General features: G+C 40.2%; 2 protein-coding genes across 2 annotated transcripts in view; one reads left to right on the top strand and one right to left on the bottom strand.

Annotated features, from left to right (window-relative positions):
- The window catches only part of znf385d (zinc finger protein 385D), a gene marked incomplete at its 5' end in the record, with an annotated part of 127,914 nt that overhangs the window by 72,920 nt on the left and 33,105 nt on the right, over nt 1-21,889 (top strand). The window contains 2 exons of the mRNA XM_083894509.1: nt 3,867-3,974; nt 16,440-16,608. Of these exons, the coding sequence (XP_083750635.1) occupies nt 3,867-3,974; nt 16,440-16,608 (277 nt within the window). The remainder of the gene's footprint in view (nt 1-3,866; nt 3,975-16,439; nt 16,609-21,889) is intronic.
- On the bottom strand, nt 10,132-10,827 carry LOC310930723 (tetraspanin-8-like; the record flags this gene model as incomplete). The annotated part of the gene is made up of 1 exon (XM_083893765.1): nt 10,132-10,827. The coding sequence occupies one exon, from the start codon at nt 10,825-10,827 to the stop codon at nt 10,132-10,134; it is 696 nt and encodes a 231-aa protein (XP_083749891.1).

The following is a 21,889-nucleotide window of genomic DNA, read 5'->3' as shown; positions in this document are numbered from 1 at the left end:
CAGACGCCACCCAAAAAATGCTAAAACCTCAATGATTTTGGTACATTTGGTACAGAGTGACTCACTCCCTTTGTCAGTAACAGCCTTGTTATTTTATCAGGCTAACATAACCATTTCAAACCATGAAAAAAATGTGGTTTTATACAGAGAAACCAACTGTCATCGATTAACTTATTCAACTACAGCTCCTAGATTAATCTGTTGATTATTTTATATTTGTCTGGTCCATTAAATGTTGAAAAATTTTCCACAAACCAAGTATATTTCAGTTTTAATTATTTCTTTTTCAAACGGACCAATGAAACAAGGACAACTGCACATATTAAAAAGCTGCAAAGTCAGAAAGCTTGTTTTAATTATATATATTAAAGTCGGTGTATGCATAGTATATGTATTAGGAATTTGGTGCTTTTTCCAAATTTATTTATATCTTAATATTTTCTATAAGGTATAAATCAAAAACTGTGTTTTTATGAGTTTGACTCAAGATTCTCAAGATATTAGACGATTTGGAGTTGTTGGCTGTTTTGTGAGAATATGAACATCCACGAATATGTGATACATGATATTGGACTTTTCGCTCGATATCCGATATTCCGATATCTGGGACGACAACTGGTACCAATACCGATATTTTTCATTGTGCTAAACTTGAGATTTGAGTTATTAAGTCTGTTCTTTAGTGAAATTAACAGAACATTTTGTATACTCATGTCACAGCAGATGTGTATAAACATGTTCTACTGTTTCATATCGGCAGATATTGGCGTGCTTGCTGATTAACTGATAATACTGTATATTTTGAAGCCAATATTGGCCGGTGCCGATATTGTGCTGATAGTATCGTGCATATCTTACCCACGAAGAATGATCCATATGTTTTCTTGTTAGCCCTTTGGTCAGATTGTGAGAATAGAGCAGGAAAATCCACAGCGTCTTCTACGTCCTCACATAAATGTCCCTGCTGTTTTTGAAAGCATCTGTTCATATGTGAAAAGCAAATGCTGATAATTTTCCATACATGCATCAAAGTTCTGGATATTTTCTGGCATCAGTGTTAATCTGAAGTTAGAGTCGGATCTTTCCAGAACCAGCCTCTGCTTTCCCGGGCCTTGACTCCTCTGTGTGTCCAAACCTGAGCTTGTCTCTTTCCCCCGTTTGAGCCCAAATCAATTTGAACAGTTTGTCTCCATCTTTGAATCTGAACCTGGACATCAGCCTTGCCGTGACCTCTGAGTCAGAAGCAGTATCAGGTTTTTCATTCTCCTCTTCTGTGTGTCAGAGTCCATCAGTGTGAGGTTTCATCTTCTGTCCTCTCCTCTTGTTTTCACCTGTCATGCTTCTCTTACCACGACCTGTCTCCACTTCCTCTTTAACAGTCTCTCTCTGTTCAGACTCCATTCACTTAGCTTTAGTTCCAGTTTTTTCCTCGCTCAGATCTTTACTTAAGTCTGCCTCTCACTGCTCCTCTGTCACATTTGTGTTTTTTTTTTTTGTATTATTTCCTCTTCAGTCCGTGGTCAGACTGTGTCCAACTTTGTGGCGAAAGACTAGGTCTGACATCTGTGGCCAAGCCTTGGACGAGGTTTCTGTCATGACAGCATCTCCATGATATAATTTAGTTATTAGGACACTGCGTATAACAGGTTTTTCCTGACGTAACAGCGTCATAAATGTGAATATTTTCTGGTTTCTTTGCTTCATGTAACAGAGAAATCATTTTAAAAAATCATCATTTTGAGGTTTTGTAAAACACCGATCAACATTTCCTGATATTTTATGACATTTTGTGGACTATACAACCAATAAATGATTAATAGTAGTGAATAAATTATTCACATCTGTCCTTTTGCCTAATTTTCCTGCATCAAAATGACACAAAAACAACTCCATGATGCAGTTTTATCAACTGCAAAACATGTGTGTACCTAAACTTTGAACTCACATTAAGTTAAAATAGGTAGCTAGCTAGATAGAGAGTTAGAAAGATAGAGAGCTAGCTAAATAGAGAGCTAGCTAGATAGATTGCTAGCTAACTAGAGGGCTAGCTAGATACATAAAAGATAAATAGATATCTTCTCCACTATTTACTGATTAGTTGTTTGGACCATGAAATGTCTGTGAAAATGTTTCATAAACCAAAATGATTCCGTTTTACGGATGAATATGTTATTTGGAGCAAAGAAACCAGAAAATCTCGACATTTAAAAAACTGAAACAAAAAACAAAACAAGTATTTGCTTTTTCTATGGGCTAAATTGTGAAAATCGATTGTCAGTATATGTATTACAATTTATGTAATAATACATGTGTATGACTGTGGAAAAAGGCTAGAAAAGTGAAAATTCTACATAATTCCTCATTTGAGTAGTAGTTTGGTAGCACGGTCTTTTCTAATGTGAATATAAGACACTTTTAACCTCTGCTTCCACTGCAAACTGCAAAACAATGAATGAGCAGAATTCCAGGGGAGGAAGTTGTCAGTGGAGTGTAGTTGCGATGACCCTCTGCAGCACAGTTGTTGTCGTCGAAGCAGATTAATCTCCAACACAGACGCTGCACTTTTCCTCCACCTTCTCTCGCACAAGTGGTTCCTATTGAGTCGTTTCTCTGGGAGGCAGGTGAACACACTGCTAGAGCTAACCAAAAGCCAAGTAGCAGTTACTCACCTGAGGCTAATTCTAGAGCTAACCAACAGCAATATAGCGATTACTCACCTGAGGCCAGTGCCAGAGCTAACTAACTAACCAACAGCTAAGTAGTGATTACTTGTCTAAGAGCTAAGGCGAGAGGTAACTCAGCGACTTTTCCAAACAGCCAAGAAGCAATTTCTCCAATTATGCTATCCAGCTAACCAACAGCTAATTAACCAACAGCCATGCAGCAATTACCCTCCTCGGGCTAATTCTAGAGTTATTCGGTTAGTGATTCTCACTTGGAGATCATGTTAGTCTCTTTTCTTAGATCAACGTAATCAAATGTTGACACTAAATGATTTAACTGGAACTCGGAGGATGGAGTGTTGTCCGAAGAACAATTTTGATATCATGCAGAATCCTGCATTCCTGCGATTGAAGTGCACGCAAGGAGATATATATATATATATGTATGTATATATATATATATATATATAAGTATGTATGTATATATATATATGTATATATATATATATATATATATCATTTGTTGATGGACCATCTCTGTTTTGACTCGTCAGTCAAGTTTTAGTGAAACGAGTTAGCACAGATATTTGTTCTTCTACGCCGTGCACAGGAAGTGATTTGTTTTACATCATGACGAGAAAAATAAGACTGAAACTACAAGTGTTTGCCTGAAAATGCCAAGAAGCGCCAATGAAAAGTTTCAGAAGTGGATTCTACTGCCGGAAAAAAAGAGCCTTTAGTCGTTTGACTGAATAAATTCTTGTGGTGTTTAGTTAATAACTCAGAAGTTACACCACACTGGAGGTTTGTGCAAACCAACATAACAAGAACAATGGCAGTTTTATGACTTCATATGAGACTGTGGCGACACAGACAACGCTCATTTCGAGGCTAAATTGAAGCAGTTGTCGTCACTTTTGGAGACTTGTTTGTTACCTACGATCACTATCGTAATATCCCCATGTTGAAAAAGGGGGCTGTGCATCGTGGTGAAAGCACATCAATCCTTAAAAGTCTGCGTTAATGTGTGAGCTGTGAGAGATGAATGTCTTTGGCTTCATAAAAAAAGAAAACCTCCAAGCAACATGTTTTCTCTTTACAGCCCAGTGAGTAATGGAGGAGTGAAGCTGATTTACGGATCAGCTTTAGCACTGTTTTAATTGGCCTCTCTCCGTCTGTGTGTGTGTGTGTGTGTGTCTCCAGATGGACCCGGTGCAGAAGGCCGTCCTCCATCACACCCTCGGTCTCCCTCCCACCATCAAGAGGAAGCATGTCTCCTGCAGCGTCTGCCAGCTGAGGTTTAACTCACAGGTGAGTGGGTTTTCTTGCAAGGGAATCACAAGTCATCCTGGCCAAAACAGGAAAGGCACCCCCAAAATGGAAAGAGTCTACATTTATGGATGGTTCTGTCTCTTTCTGGTGGACTGTTATCCAGGTATTCATGTCCTCCAGAGGACAAATCCTGCAGATTTAGGTGAATCATTCAAAATTGGGGGCACTATTGAGCCATAATGCCAATGCACGGGTCAATGCACTATGCCATTTTCGCAAGTTCCCAGAGTTTCCCTCATTGCTGTGCTCGGCCTCTAACTAAATAATTAGAGTCAAATTATCTCTCGCAAGAGGAGGACGATGAGAGAGTAAATCTGCCTTAATAATAACTTCAAGTTCTGTAGCACCTTTCATGAATCCCAAGGTTGCTGTACAAGGAACAGTAGCAAAATAAAAACCTGCAGGAACAAGTGCGGCTTCAAAATAGTTTTGAAAAACTCCAGAGTTGGTGCCTGGAAAATAGCCAGAGGGAGTGAATTCCAGAGGGTTGGACGAGCGACACTAAAGGGTGTGGAAATGAGGCCGAGGTCAGCAGACCACAGGTTCACATAATGGAGGTCTGAAAGACAATGTGGAGCAAGCCTTGTAGCAGAGGAGGAGGAGAGGCTTGAAGATCCAGAACTTCACACAGAGCCAGTGCAGATTCAGCGTGGGGGATGTAGATGTTTGGCCAAGGTCTGGTCCGAGTGAGAACCCCTTTCAGCAGAGTTCTGAACATGGTGGAGCCTGCCCAGCATCTTCTTGGTGACCCCAAAACAGGACGGTGTTGCAGTTAGTCTAGACGTGATGTTATGAATGCATGGACGAGGGTCTCAGCGACAGAATCAGGGAGTGACGGCCGGAGTCGGGGGAGATATTTCTGAGATGGAAAGAAGGCAGATTTGATGCGTGTGTCAAATGATAGAGTAGAGTCCATAATGTCACCCAAGTTGCGGATCTCCGTGGACAGCAAAGTAGTGAAGCTGTCATCAAAGAGGACCAGATCTACAAACTTGTGGAGGAGAGGAATGCTGAATGCCGACGTGATATTTGGGTTGGCCGGGTCATGCGCTGACGACATGGCTAATCAATTGAGATTCTCCAAATTACGTCAAATACTCGCCAGCGGCCAGTATTATTTTTGTGTGTGGACACTTGTGTGACACTTTATCTCTTGTGGAAACATCTGCAGAGAAGAAACCATATGGAGCCTGACACAATTTGGGAGGTCCAAGGATGGATGAGATCCACTTCCAGCCGCATACATGAAGTACATGAAGTTAACAGTGAAACTGAAAGAATAGAAGAAAGTACTTAGCACTTTTATTTCTAAGAGTGTAGGTAGCTAGCTAGCAAGAAAGATAGCTATATAGCTGTGTAACTAGATAGATAGATAGATAGATAGATAGATAGATAGATAGATAGATAGATAGATAGATAGATAGATAGATAGATAGATAGATAGATAACTAAATAACTAGATAGATTAGATGACAACTAGATAAACAAGCAAATTGACAATGCACGGTTTCTTCTCTGCAGACGTTTCCACAACATAGAGTGCAACAGTGCTTTTGTTGATGGTTGATGGTTGATGTAGCTTGACTTTGCTCGACCGATTTACCGCCACTGTATTTGAACGTTTTTCTCAGGTGCTGCTTGGTATAAAACGTTTTCAGAACCGCTGTGATGTATATTGCGGGAATATAAATACATGTGATAGAAGGAAACCAGTTTCCAAGTAGAGTATGCAAATGAACATAGCAGCACGCTGCGATAATGAAAGGCATGATGCATGAGGAATATTGATACGACATTAAAATTCTCCCCTTCATTAGCGACAGGCTGTGGAGAGTTTAATTTGATTTCTTCTGAGGCTGAGAACGGAACAGAAAAACCGTCGAGCTGCGCGAGGATTCTGATCCAGGAGAGAGCTGAAATACAGAGTTCTTTCTTTTTTCTTTTCTTTTCTTTTTTTAACACTGCGAATCAGACAAAAGGCTGATAGAAATCATACACCGTGGGCTTCAATTTAATATCACTGTGAGAATGTGATTCATCAAACGGAGACGCAGATGTGAGGAAGGGCCTTATAAGCTTTGTAAAGTAAGACAGTATCTTATATGTGAACTTACACAGAACACAGCGTGATTTAAGACACTCGTGTTCCAAAGAAAAAAATGTAATTAAATTGATAAAATCAGGCTTTGTTTTATTTTTACACTGTTGTTATTGTTTCAGTTCTTCTCCCTGCTCTGAATCCTCATGTTGTTCTTTGTGATTTGCTGCTCCACAAGTGTGACAGTTGGACTATTGGGATGGATTGGGAGGTCGAGGAGGGGACGTGTGTCATCAGTCAAGTGTTTTTCCCCCTCTCTGGTGGGTTTTGTTTTGTTTTGTTTTGTTTTACTTGACTATAGATTTCTTGAATCTTGAACCTGGCTAAAGTAAAGCCAGAGCAGCAGACGTGTAAACCTGGAACAATTTTTTATATAAATTACTAATATGTGTAGAGATTTTGACTACACTACAAAATGTTATACATGATAATGATGGTATGATGATTCTGAGATTCTCTATTCATTGCAAGGCTATTTAATTTATGATCAATTTTGTAGGGTAAATTAGGGTTTTTAAATAAATTAAAACTAGTTTTTAGCTTCTTAAATGTGAACATTTTCTGGTTTATTTGCCCCATGTAACACAAAAAATCATCCAAACTAGAGCTGTGCAAAGGGTTAACGTGCGTTAACACACGACATGTTTCCATGATGACTGACCGGAAAAAGACGCAAATGATGTCATGTTTACGTGCCGCAACACAGGAGTCCAGGCACCGTTCACAATGTTAGCTCTGTTAGCTGCATTAGCTCCTTTTAGCGCCGGTTAGCACGCCTATAGTGGAACTGGAGTGGTCTGTTTATAAAATGAAAAGAGCAGCACTACAAATAACCAGCGTACCTGTGTACTGTGTTATGTGTGCCTCTGTTTTTAAAGTTTAGTGTTACTTTAGAAACTCATTTTAACAATCGGGAGTCACGTTTCCATGACGACACGCGTGTCTTTTTCTGGTCAGTCGTCATGGAAACGTGTCGTGCGTTAGCGCGCGTTAACGTTGATGTTGTTAAAAGCTAGGGGTGGGTGAAAAAAATCGATTCACATAGGAATCGCAATTCTAATCATCCACAACTCTGATTCATAAACTTCAAAAATCCTATGAATCGAATCGGTTGAATCGAGAATCGATTTTGAATCGATTCGTGACCCTTAGGATCGGAATCGAATCGAATTGTGAGTCACCCAAAGATTCACATCCCTATTAAACGCCGTTGACACTTTAACGTTTGACATCACATATTAAAACTGTTTCATTTTGGTTTGTGGACAAAACAGACATTTGAGAATGTCAGCATTTACAGGTTTGGGAAACACGGATCGACATTTTTCAACATTTGTTGGTATTTTATAGAGCAACAAGTACTCAATAAGATGATAATGATTTACGTATAACACAAAAAAACATATTTAAATACAGTATTTGTATTTATTTCAAACTGATATCTGAGAACAATACCTTGCAAAGCCCACAGTCTTAACTTATAGCTAACAGATAAATAAATAAAGCTTGATCATATCAAGTAAATGCATAGTTGAACGTCAATTCGCAATATTTCTGCTTTTTCCCGGAAGCATCCAGGAGTTTTTTTTGTAGCCAAGGAACTTCTCACAATAAATAATTATATTTTCGGGTTAAAAAGCTTCTACATACTCGTGTATTAACCGTCAAAGAAACATAGACAATTCTAGAGAGCTATATAGATGACAAAAAAGATAGCAAGATGGCTAGAATAGAAGAAAGAAAGACAGGCAGCTAGTTAGCTAACTAGAGAGATAGCTACATAACTACAAAGATAGATGGATAGCGAGCTAGCTTGCAGACAGATAGATAGATAGAAACCAGAAAATATTGACATTTAAGAAGCCGAGCTGTTTTAATCAGACCAATCAATCCTTTGAGAGACTGACGTGTTTAAAAGCAGGGACTCTGTGTTTGATTTGAACGATCACATCACAGTGGGGGGCGATAATGAAACACTGGACTTGAATGGAGTCACAGTCTCTAAAGGTTACGACAGAGTTTGGTCGCTGAGAGACGCATTAAACAACCTTTTGTTGTCTCTGCCGATGTGATGAAATAAGGTGTCATTATGTCAACAATGACGAATCCACAGTGGCAGACGGAGACGAGTCGTCTGGAGCTTCAGACTCTTCTGTCTTCTGTGATTGTAGTGCACGCGTTCTTTGTTTCTCTCCCTAAACTAATCACTTTGATTACCATGGCGTCTTTGTCCCAGTCCAGACCTGTGATCGACACGGTCCAGTCTGAAGTGGAACGAGTCAAGTGGGAATGTTCACACCTTCCCCCGCCTTTTTATTCAAACACACAATGATGTCATGACGACGGGTGACAACAAAATGAGTCTGACTCTAACAACAACCAAGGTTAGAATAGTTGGGGATTTTTCCTTAGTTTTATATAAGTTTATTAGCTAGATAGAAGATGGCGAGAATAGATAGATAGATAGATAGATAGATAGATAGATAGATAGATAGATAGATAGATAGATAGATAGATAGATAGATAGATAGATAGATAGATAGATAGATAGATAGATAGATAGATAGAAAATGTATAAGCTTTGATTAGTTTTAAGAGCAAGTTTACCAGTTTTTATTCCGGTTTTGATTAGTTTAACGTTAATCGTTTTGTAACATGGAGTAGATGCCATTTTAAAAATGCATTTTGGCAGATGAACAAGCTCTAAGGTTGGATGCAGTTAAGTGTGACAGGTAAAAATAGCCAACAGACTAAAAACACACTTGAACATAATATACAGTAAATAAATAATAATAAATAACACATCACATTATTTGAGAGTCAGGAGTCTCAGAAGCCCAATCTGAGGGAAAAAAACATGAGCAAAATTTAAAAAACCCAATAAAAGGCGAGAGGTCTGATTCACTTACATGAACCAACTCGACCCAATTAGCTGCATAACGAATGTTGCATTTAGCTTGCGTCGCCTTATTTATGTCCCACACACTGTAAACAAAAACAAATTAAAAAACATCTTATTACTCATGAATAATCAAATTCAACTGTTTTCAAAATTGCCGGCAGAGAAAACGACAAAAACGAAGCATGAAGTGTTTTGTAAACACACAGTTCACTTTCAGTTAGTTTTTTCACAGTAAAAATGACTAAAAGAGGTAAAAGTACTTGAATGTACATGTTTCCATATTACATATTTAACATCTTTGAGGCAATTTTCAGCTTTAAATTAGCTTTAATCCTCTTGATGCACCTTTTCCACTGTCAAATTCAAACAATCTCACAGTCGATGTTTGTACTTTACAGCTGCTGTCCATCATATATTCATACAAATTCATTATTTCACCTTTTATCACCTTAAAATAGGTGTTATTGGTGTTATACAACTAAAATGATGTTGTTTTTTTAGTGGTTGCCTGCATGTGTGACTGTGACCACTTTTTATTCCTCCATCTAATACAAGAAGATGAAAAAAAGGCGAATTTCAAAAAACAAAACTGACAGACCTCATCTTCTTATTGTCCTCCATTTGTTTTTTGAGAGGCTTCTACGCTCAACTATTCAGTCAGAAAACCTTTGATTGTGAGATAAATGCAGTCACGTCAGGTTTCAAGCACTTTATCCAAAATTCAAGCACCTTTTTTACAACTTGACAACACAATGTTAAAATTCAAGCACTTGCAATGACAGTCACCCTGTTTATAATGTATATTTAATATAATACAGTTGTAATCGTGTTTGTTTTCATGTTTTTATCTCGGCTGCTGCTACAATTATAGTTCATATTCTATTTAATTCAGTGGGTGAATGTGGATTTAAGTGAGTATCTATTTACTGTCCTATTGATTACCGAACAGCCTCCTCTTCTTACTATACACTCTATGGTGAAAATCATAAAAAATTAGTCAAAATGTCCCCAAAAAAAGTACAAGAAAAGAGTTTTATTATCATAAATATAAACACACAATGTTAAAAAAAACTACAGACTGTATAAACATCAACACAAAGGAACAGAAACCTCTCAGAGTCTTTACTCTCGTGTGGTCAAACAATGCTTCCCTTGTTCGCCGCGACCTGACAACACAGGACCGACGAGAAGATCATGCCCAGAACCATCACGGCGCCGAAGCCGAACGCGATGCCCACGAGCGAGCCCGACACCCTGTCCATCCACGTCATGAGGAAGACCATGCATGGCGTGGAGTAGACCTCGCGTCCTTCCACAGACGTGCAATCCCTGGACGTATCCGTGCAGTTACAGGAGCGTGGGACCAGCTCCGACTCGCCCCAGTCCACGTGTCCTTTAAAGAGACCACAGCAGTAGCCGTTCCTCTCGATCTGCTGGAACGCCACCTGGTCGCTTGCCGTTAGCCTGCTCAGCGGCAGCAGCTGCGTCATGTGTAGCCTCATCTTCTCCTGAGCAGCCGTCGTCCTGGAGACGGCTCCCATCACTCCCACTGCCAGCATCATGAGCAGCACACTGAGCAGACCCAGGAAGAAGAGCGCCAACAGGCAGCGGTTCTCTCTCACGGCTCCACAGCAGCCCAGGAAGCCCAGGATCACCGTGGCCGCACCGACAAACAACAGCAGGTCGATGGCCGGCAGATGTTCGTCCGTGATCTGGTGGCGTTCTCTGTTGGCCCTGGCGTTCAGCACCAGCCCGAAGATGATGATTCCGCCCAGGAAGAACAGGAAGTTGAAGGTGAAGAGGGAGTACTTAATGAACTTGTTGACCGCCATGGTTTTGACTCGACGATGGAGACACAGCAACTGAAACCTGGACCCTTTAGGGACTTGAATATCAGGAGGGGTGGGAACCTTTGAACCATGTGGGTGTGACACTGAGTGAGGAACAGCGGGGGATGGGGTTAGGGGTCATCTTGAAAAAAGAAAAAAGTCCGAATTCTATGATTAAAGCCTGCATTCGGAGAAAAAAGTTGAGAATCAAGTCAGAATTCTGAGGAAAAAGTCATAATTAAGAGAAAAAGGTCAGAATTCTGAGATTTAAGTCCGAATTCTGACATTAAAGTCAGAATTCTCAGAAAAGAAATCAAGATTAAAGTCCGAATTCTGAGATTAAAGTCCGCATTCTGAGAAAAAAGTCTGAATTCTGAGAAAAAACAATTGAGATTAAAGTCAGAATTCTGAGAAAAAAGTTGCGATTCAAGTCCGAATTCTGAGATTAAAGTCAGAATTCTAAAAAAAAGTAAGAATTCTGAAGTTAAAGTCAGAATTCTGAAATTAAAGTCAGAATTCTCAGAAGAAAAAAATCAAGATTAAAGTCAGAATTCTGAGGAAATAAGTCTGAATTAATTCATCCATGTGAGACCTGAAAACGCTGACCTGGTGTTTTTGGGCAGAAATACACCACGTGGGGAAAACGATGATGTCATAATCCCACTTTGTGCTCAGCAAATCACTCCTCTTATGAAAGTTTTGCCTGGATATAAACCTATTTCTAATCGTGAGAAGATCCAGCAAATGAATGAAAGTCTTAACCACACAGAAACTCTCCTTCTAGAATCTTTGACTGTTTTGTTCTTAAAGACCTTTCTTTAAGTACAGGAAGTGTCTTCATGAGGAACAACAAACTGCCGCTTTTATTTCAGGCAGCAGAGATGAAACTCTGCCTAAAGCAGGTTGAAAAGATAACAAGCGTGAAGATTAGATGAAGAAACATCTACATGTTTTTTTTTCACAGATATCCTGCCAAAGGCAGCTTTAAATTAGACGTGACGTTGTATTTTTTCTACACTCGGGGGGAAAAATCCCATTTAGGATTAAGAGCTTGTAAAAAAAACACAAAAAAACAGGAGGCTTTAAAAAAGAAATGAGATAAATTTACCACGAGTGGAGATGAAGGCATGAATTCAGAAGTGCACGTGTGCACGACGTGTAAATAGGTAATAAAGCAGCAGATCAACAGATTATAAACCGGAGTCCAGGTTTATGATCCTGACTCATACACACATTAAAACCAGAACCATCTTAAAACCATTTAAACCTGGGGAGTTTTTACCTTCCAGGTTTCATGTTTACAAGCTGCTCTCCCACAGAGCAGCGAGGTTTATTCTGGTTATTTGGTACATTTTAGTTTATTTAGCGTCACAGGCAGGTCACAAGAAATTTAAACTGGGATTTTTTGAGCTTAAAATAAATGTTCACTGCGTTGTCCCTATTTAGATAAACATCTATTATATTCTTTATTCTGTGTTTAAATAAAGGTTCCATTTAATTAAAAAACAATAACCCCGGATTTCCACTGGACGCGTTACAGCCGCGGCACGTCATCGGCGCTGAGCCTTGGGAACAAGCGGTATTCACGGAAGATCGTGCGATAATCTCGAACGGATGCGAGTTTGCGAGATCCTGTGATAGACTGTGTGTATAAAGGAAACAACAACAACACAGGTTCTTTTCATTCTCCGACATGGAAGAACTGTTGATCTGGTGTCATAAATGATTTTATGTTTCTCCACTTCAACAATCAGTCTCTGGTCGTACATTATGACTCTCTGAGACGCTCTGATTAATTGACTGTTGACTTGGCAGCACCAGTCACAACTTAATGTTGAAGTGAAGTATAGCGATATATAGTGTTTTATTTTGAAAGGGGGGCGGAAATGTTTTACTTTGAGTCTGTGTCGCACAGCAGCGGCAATGGCAAAACTAGAACTGCTACCTATCGATAGCGCTGTGGCGCGGCGAGTCGCTTCTGGGACGCTGCTGAGACGTGCCGCAGCGCATCTGGTGGAAATGCTCACGTTGATTAGAACGTAAGCGATTTGCAACGGCGATCGCACCGCTGACATGCCGCAGCTGTAACGCGCCCGGTGGAAATCCAGGGTTAGTGTTTTTCCGCACATTTGCCGCGGCGTAAACTTTCGATGTCTGTAATAAAACAGCTGCGATTCTCTCCCCCTCCTCTAAAGGACAGACAATAATAAACCTTGTGATGAGAAAATCAGGCACAAATTCATTCTTAAAAAGTGGACTGATTACTCCTTTAATGAAAGAGTGACAACTCTGCGTCTGCACACACGAGACGAGACGCGAGGACCAAAACAAACCCCATCTGCTCGTTCGTGCACCTCATTTAACCAGTTATTATTAATGCTTTGCATTTGATTACAGGTCGCACTGTGGTGAAGTGTGAGCTAATCTGCAGCTCCTTCCTCTAATCTGTCGCAGGTACTGATGACAATAATAAAGATTATAATGACTATAAATACCACGAGAACAGAAACAATGACACAAACCTCCAGAGAAACTGTTGACAACTCATTTCAGTTTCAATGGATGAAGTAAGTGCTTAAAGTGACCCAGTGACATTTAAAAAGCCCAGTTTAGACTCTCAAACGACCATAAAAGTAAATTAAATGTCTAAAAAAATAATTGGCTTTTCGTATTGTGTGTATAAAAAGATGACATGTCAAAGCTTATATCAATAAAATGTATTATTATTATTAGCTGTAGTCATTGTTTACGTTCAAACACAACGTTTATATTTCACTGTTAACCTTTAACGGGGTCAACTTTACTTTATTACTACACCTAATCTCAGCTCAGGTCACCCAGCAGTCCTGCCATGGCAACACCTCAACCTCACACTTTCATCACTAATTCCTGCCAAACACTGGAATTCAGTGAATGCGAAATCCAACAAAGGATCAAAGATTTTTCGTAAAAGAAAGAAAGAAAGAAAGAAACAGATACCAAGAATTCTTCTGATACCTGATCCCCACTGACCTTAGTCTCTGTGGTGTGAATGAGACGTTTGCATATGAATAAAACAACCATCAGGTAGTTTCAGCTTTGGGAGTAAATAAACCTTTTTTTTTACTGTTTCCTTAACGTCTCCTCGAGTATGATCCTTTATCTTTAATCTCTGCAATGACATGTTTAAGGGCAAGAAAGAAAGAAATTAAATGAAATTTGTGTTCTTTAGGAACAACAGAATGTGTTACAGCTCTGCAGAGAAGAGAAGAAAATCACCCATGTGTATGTTTGATGTCTCACATTAATGACAGGATATGGCAAAGTTTCCTTTGCAGTTAATTTCCATTCGTAGTCGCGGGCATTAAAACAGTGTAATACAATAAACAATGCAGCTGAAATGAGAGTTAAATTAAAACAGTGCTGTTTATAAAGTGCTTACCAGGCAAAGCAGTGTCTTTCTTTTTCTTAATCATTTTTCTAATGTTCACAGCGGATATAGAGTTATATGTAAGTGGTGATTTCACTAACAGCCACAGGCAAACATATTCCAGCTCGTGCATCCTTTGATCAATAAAACATTCTGTCCAAAAGTGGAGGCTGACCTGCTGTTCGTTGAACTATTTAGCTGTTTGATTAAAAAAAAATCACCCCACAGTCCATTCCTCGATTTATAAATGCGACAAGTCATTTAAAATGATTTAAAATGTTATATTTCTCTGTTACTGAGCAAAGATGAGATGACGGCGGTTTCTTTTAAATAAAGCTGTTCTGTAATCTATTTATCTATAATATTTTAATGCAGTGACACCAGCACAAGTATTCATAAAAATATTTGCAAACCTCGTTAGGAATAAAGCTCACATAGAGTGGTCCTGTTGCACATATATGTTAGTTATGGAGGTCTACTTACATACATGAACTTGTTTTTATGGTCAAAAACCTTGCTGTAGTTGCTGTAAGTGAGCCGATAGAAATCTGTCTTTTCTGACGCTCTCCTCATGCGCGATATTTCAGACATAAATCTCACACCCAGAAGACAGAGTGTGTTGTGATACCCGGGAGTGACATAATCAGCACACCCGCTCTCAGAAGCGCAGCGCCCCCCTCTGGATGCACTGCTACTCATTATCAAAACATTGTTTTAACCTCACGACTCCCCACCGCAGTCCCTTTTATGACTTTGACCCGGAGTCAGACCCAGAGTCAGAAGACACTGTCGCTCGTGAAACACCTCCACAACGGACGTTATTCTTCTTCTGCGGTTCAATGTACGCAACCGGATGTACCCGGACTAGTGCCCGGACCAGGATGATCTGCTGCTCCGGAGAACCGGTGTTTACGTAACCAGACAGGGTTTTTTCAGAGATCTCGCTGAGCCCGAGATTACAATAAAACGTTCTCAGCAAAGGCTGAACTGTTTGTTTCGAAACTTCAGGGCTTCGTAAACAAGGTAATGACGCAGATACACACTGAAAAACAGCGTTAATTGGAACTTCCGGTCTAGGTCCTCTTTAATGAATTTTTGAAATTCAGGAAATGGTCCTTTTTGCCCTGATGCACTCTGACAGTGAGCTGACTATTTTCAAAAAAACAAAAAAAAAGTATTCCGGAATGACTTGGAATGTTCCACCATAATTGTCGGCATCGCCCTGAATAAGGATATGTTGAAAATATTTGCAAACCTCTTAAGGAATTATTTTAATGCATATTTGAAATTCAGGAAATTATTATGCACTTTGACAGTAAGGTGACTTCATTCAAAAAAAAAAAAAATATATTGTAATGGAAATGAAACTGTTTTTCATTGTTTTGTAGAGAAACTGCGTTGAATGACATCTTCGTCCATGACCCTTACAAATATCTGGTGGGCGGGGGTCGTGTGTTTGGCACGTTTATTTATTCCAGGAGGCGACTGCATCCCTCGCTCTTGCCACAGGCAATGAATGCAGGGACGTGTGCAGAGGTAAACAAGGACAAGTCAAAGTCTCTGCATATGTCCTGCTCCTGTGTGTCTGCACGGCCCTGTGCGTCGACGTGTTCAGACTTTAGATCACACACACACACACACACACACACACACACACACACACACACACACACACACACACACAGGTGACTCTGGGAAAAGAAATGAGTGTAATAATGGGTTTGCTTCATTTCCACTCATGTATAATTTGAAACGTCGACAGCCGTTCAGGTGCCAAAACCAAGAAAAATTGGTTGGTTTGGCAAAACTCTTTATTCTATTTACATGAAAAAAGGGATTTTTACCTCCAGGTTTTTCTAAAGTGGCTCATTTTCGGAGCTCAATAAATCACTCTGAAGCAGTTTTTCAATAAATAATTTTAGAAAGAGCACTTCACTTACTTATGAGAGCGTTGGTGCATTAATCATAAAAGTCGTTTATATTTCCCCCCTGTAATTTAACAGAAACTGAATCAAATATTTACTTTTATTTTTTGTCGCAGGACTCTACAACACCAGCTTCCCCCCGTTAATAAGATTTACTCTGCTTCATTGACTCTGCTCGTGTTCCCTTAATCTTCATACTTGGTTTCACCCGCGCCCTGCAGTGTTCATTTGCTACTTCCAGCTTTAAATTGATCCTGCTATTTGCTCTCTCTCCCTCACAGAGCCAGGCCTTGGCCCACTACAAGGGGACCAAACATGCCAAGAAGCTAAAATCCCTGGACGCTCCGAAGACTAAGCTCAAAGGCTCAGTGGTCACCAAGGAAACCACCAATCAGGAGATCGCCAAGGCAGTCACCACCTCCCAGGTGTCTAACGGCACCGACAGGAAAGGTTTGTGTTTTCCAGCTCGTCGCACATTCCTCTACACACGTTTCTTTGTTTGTTGGCTTTCGTTGTAGCTGCTGCTTTTTCTTTCAGTTCACAATCAATGAAAAAAAAATCCCACAGTTCTGGCGCTTTTTCTGCACACAGCGTGAGGTTGTTTAAGGAGTTGGACGAGTCTCGCTGTTGATTACATCAACTCTGTGGCTCATCTGCCAAAGGCTGGCTGCTGACTCAGTAATCGTTTATTGAATTTTCAGAGACAGGAGATCTTTGCAGAAGAGGCCGGAGAGTCAGGTATGAGCGATGAGTTTAGGCGTCGGTGGGTTTCAAACAAAGTGTTTTGTTGAGATGTTGGGTCGCTATCAGGCGGACAACAAGTCAACGCAAAAGTTTAAATGGAGCCCTTAGAAATAAGGGTTCCAAAAGGGTCCTTCTACAAGCGCTGAAGTTCTACCTGGAACCATTTGCTTCTGAAAAACCCTTTCCCAAAGAAAGGGTTTTTCAAGGGTTCTTGGTAACACTAATGGTTCCAGTAAGAACCTGTTCCCTTTTGGAGGGTTCCAGGTGGAACCTTTATAAAAAGGTTCTACCCGGAGCCAAAACAGGTTCTCCTATGAGGACAAGCCAAAGAATCTTATATGGTTCTACTTAGCACTTTTATTTCTAAGAGTGTATATATTTCACTATAAAAACATCCAAAAATGCTTCATTATAATTTGATATTGAGAAGTGGAGATGTTCCACTTTGCCTCCATGAGCCACAGACACAAAAATCTTTCTGTCTAGCCACTGAATCTGTCATGGTTTGAATGCCGTGGGTATAAACATCTCAGCAATGGAACCCAAAGCAGGGGCACAGGAATAAAATGATGGGTTGACCTTCATAAAAATCCAGGCTTCACCACCTGAAGTGACACAGAATCCAGCATCACAGTTTCTGCCCTCAGGAACGTTTACCTCGCTCCTAAGCTCAATAACAACACTCAAAACTCTGCATTTAATGAACACTGAGCTCTGTGAGTGATGTCTTCATACGCGAGTGTGGCTCGTAATCTTTTATCCACCATGCCAAGTGCCTCTGAGTGCCTTTAAAAGTGCCGTATAAATAAAGTGTCTTAATATTTTCATTAGAAACACAGTCCTGGTAAACGGCCAGGTGTGCTGCAGGCAGCTGAGAGACGGCTCCAGGGAGAAGTTTTAGCATCACCAATGCCGTTTTGAGCCGAGCCCCTCCAAGTGTGCAGCCATTATCGCGGGTTTGTGTGATTCACGCTAAAGGCAGCAAGCTCTTCTTGAAAAGAGATCAGTGAGGCAGCGCGATGACGCCAGGAGGAGACAGCGGTGCCAGACATGTCACTGCACCTTCCAGTGCTTCAGACATAGCTGGAAGAAAATGCTGTGCGAAGCAGTGTGTTTGAATTCTTCAGCGTGGCATTTCAGAGCTGCAGCTGGCTGGAAAAAAATGGTTCATTCATTGTCGAGTTTTATCCGCAGTTTATTAAGGGACTCACATTTTGGAATCACGGCCATCTCTGCTGAGCAGATGAGCACAGATAGATGTGCTTGTTTTAGATGTCACCCGAGACAATATCTTTGTAACTTTTTATTTTTAACTGCATTTATTACAAGTCGACCAACATGTGTTTTTCTATGTTGCCAATCTTTGCCTGCACCTTTTCAAATAAAGGTCTAATAATAACGCAGTAACAGTAAACTTTCTGAATTAAAAAAAACATGAGGTTAACAATGCTGAGCTTTATTAATTACATGAAACCGGTCAAAATACTCAACTTTACAGGACCAGAATGTTGTCTACAGAATTCGTCTCTTCATATTTTCATTGAGCCTGACCGGACTGAGGCAGATGACTGACGCTATTGCGCAGCCCTCCCCAAGGTCAGCTCCATGTATCAGCAGGGAAAGCACCTTTAAGTATCCTAACTATGGGACTCACAGGCAGACTGACAGAGGATGCCCATCTATTAACATACTTGTTTATGTTCGGCATTGTCTCAGTTCTCCTCAGATCTGATCTGCTTCCAATAAAGCCTTGTTCAACGTAACTCATCTCTGACTCCAGAAAACTCCATCCTTGGTCGACTCACCAAATACTCAAAACTAGCTATTTCTTCCTTTCTAGTTAGCTAGCTGTTAAACTACCTATCTTTGTAGTTATCTAGCTAGCTCTCCTCTCATCTATCTATCTATCTGTCTATCTATCTATCTATCTATCTATCTATCTATCTATCTATCTATCTATCTATCTAGTTATCAGCTATCTAACTACCTCTTTCTTACTATCTAACTATAAAGCTAGCTATCTTTGTAGTCATCTAGCTAGCTTGTGTTTCTTTCTTTTAGCTAGTTATCTATCTATCTATCTATCTATCTATCTATCTATCTATCTATCTATCTATCTATCTATCTATCTATCTATCTATCGAGAAGTTAATAATGGTATGACTCATTAATAACAACAGAAAAAGGCCTATATTACCTTTAAACATAAACAACATATATAACCACATGCTCCGAGCCTCACCACGTCTATATTCAGCACGTCTTTGCGTTTATCCTGTTTTTAATTACATATTTGTTTACGCACGGCGCGTCTGTGCAACTTTCATACTCATCAGGTCGAGGCCAGGTGGTCGTTTTAATCCCATCACAGGTGTCTGCATACACAAAAATAAGAAAAGAAAGAAAGGAAAAAGAAAAAGGAAAGATCATCATCCTCGGCTGAGCTGCTGCTTCAAAACATGTTGAAATAGTAAACAAAAACTAACTCCACGGCTGCCTGACAGGAACCAGGTGCAGATTATTTTCACTGATTTAATCTGGATTTGCAGCGTGTCGGTCCTGCGGAGGAGACAGACTTTAGCAGCCAAAGCCGCTGCTAAAGGAGCTGCTGTCTCCTCCACTGTAATATTCCTGAAGCTGCCGGTTATCATGTCATGAAATTGGCCCAATGAAAATCTTCCCCCGTTAACTGTAACAATATAATTTTTTTTTTTTTTTTTTAAAGGGATTGGAAACACATTGAACCGTTGCACTCTGGGATTGATTTTTACCTCTCCCCATGTCTTCTTCCGATGTTCCACAAGTCTCTAAATCAGGACCACATTTCCAGAGCGCGGCGCAGACTGTGACCCATTTTGCAGAGCCTTACCTATTCACACTTGAATTTGAAAAGGTTGCTTGAGGTGAAAACGCAGCAATTTAACGCATGAGTTGCCAAACCAGGTGTTCCAGATCGTGTCTAACAGCGAACGTCAAGGTTTGGGGGGGAATCTTGGCTCCTGAAATGTACGGAACTATTTTGGAATAATTCACAATTTCACGATCTGGTTATAATCTGTCATTATGTAATCCACACACTGCAGTTTCTCGCACACATAAGGTAAAGTGTAAGTGAGAGTCTTTCTGAAAGCGAAAATCAGGAGCCCATATGTGCATTTAAGCTCAGTGTGATTGTCCCTCCTGTTCACACTGGGCGTGTTTCCAAATATAACATATTGGGAGCAGAAATTCACATTTAAAGTGAGTGTGATGTTTCTACAGTCTTTAATTAAGCTTTCATTTTCTTAAAAGTTACAGTTTTTCACACAGTGCTGCAGCAAAGTGTGTTAAGGTCCAGTGTGTAACATTTAGGAGGTTTTAATGAGAGAAATGTAATGTTGTAGAACTGTATATAGTTTGTATTTTACATTTTGTGCGCAAGCTAACTTCTCAAAATAAAACAACGTTCTTTTTGGTGCATGAAGGCCACCGTAGTTCCATAACGTACTTTACAAACGTTAAAAGCTATCTACTCTAGCCTGGTCATGCCAAACTTAAAAACTCGAATAGTGAATCGTAGCTGCAAGTTAGCTTGTTCGCTAGTTAGTGACACACACACCAGCTTAAAAAGTTTAAAGACAATCCCTTTTGGGGCGGTTCTTCAACAAGAGGGCCAATGGAAGAGTTAATGGGGTTGCATGTAGCTGTCATAAACGTGTAGTGTGTTGTTGGCTAGCTTTTCCATTCTTCTTTGTTTTCACGGCTTGGCATAAGCTGCGTTAGCGGTGACAGCAGGCTGAATTTAAATGAAAACAGAATAGCGTGAGACTGACTGACCCTCAGTACAGCCACAAATCCCTCGCTTTAAGTGTATAGTCTGCATAGCTTCCTTTGTTTTAATGCGATGCAGGTTATCCTGGACGTATCCCGGTACATCTACATAAATCCTGCGTTTATTTTTAGAAAGCTAACGTTCACATCGGACATGTTCTCCAGCAGCACACGCTGGCTTTAATGGAACAAAGATGACGGTGCAAAAAATCCCGCTGTGCACCAAAGATACCAAGCATGTTTTTAGTTCACTGCGTATACGTACATCCTCCCTAAATAATGTATGGTGCTGTCAGACAGCGAGGGATGAAGAGGAATGAAGTTATTTATTCAACCTACTTAAGAGGAAATCCGGGCTTGTTTGCAAGCGCTACGTACTTACTCCTTCCCTCGCACACACACACTTCCTCTAACTAAGAAGTCTAAACTGTAAAGGTGAGATTCATCCACTGACCTCCTCCCACTATTATCTTCACTGAGATACCAATCTTTAATGGGTTCTACACAGTCTTCCGTCAGTAAAACATGTGCTCAGGCCTTCGGGAAAATTGGAAACGTGTTGAAAACAAACAGAGAACTGAAAAACACCTTCACCAACAAGCTGTCATAACAACACACACACACACACACACACACACACACACACACGGGGCTATTAATCATTTCAGTGCCATTAAAAAAGAAACCCAGGAGCACATTTCTACACCATCTCACTATCATATCTACAGTGCACGGAGGCGGCGGTTTGTCACAAGTGGCACCGGCTAATGAATATTAATGCACTCGGATGTCAGATGAATTAATTGTCGAGGCGGGTAAATACCGCATTATCTGCGAGGCTGAGATATTTGACGGCGCATCAACGGCAACAAACTTAATTTCTAATGAAAAGTGGAGTTCAGGGATGAGTAATGGTTGTAAGCAGTGACCGCAGGCAGTGTCTGCCTTTTTCCACCGTAGAACGGACTTTCAGTGGAAACGTTAGCTCTATAACATATTTGTCTTCCTTTTGTGTTTCTTAAAAAAAAAGAAGAAGAAAAAAACACTTATTTTTTTTAATGATTTTTGGTGAGATCCTCTTCACGTCCCGATACGGCCATCAATAAACAGTTGTCTGGAGGGTGGGAAAGGCGAAAATAAGATTATTGAGTTAGTCTGACAAAAACTGGACTTTAAA

This window comes from Microchirus variegatus (genome assembly GCF_963457635.1).
Source record: "Microchirus variegatus genome assembly, chromosome: 1".
NCBI classification, from domain to species: Eukaryota; Metazoa; Chordata; class Actinopteri; order Pleuronectiformes; family Soleidae; genus Microchirus; species Microchirus variegatus.
The sequence above is the reverse complement of the archived record's forward strand: the minus strand, read 5'-3'. Positions and strand labels throughout refer to the sequence as shown.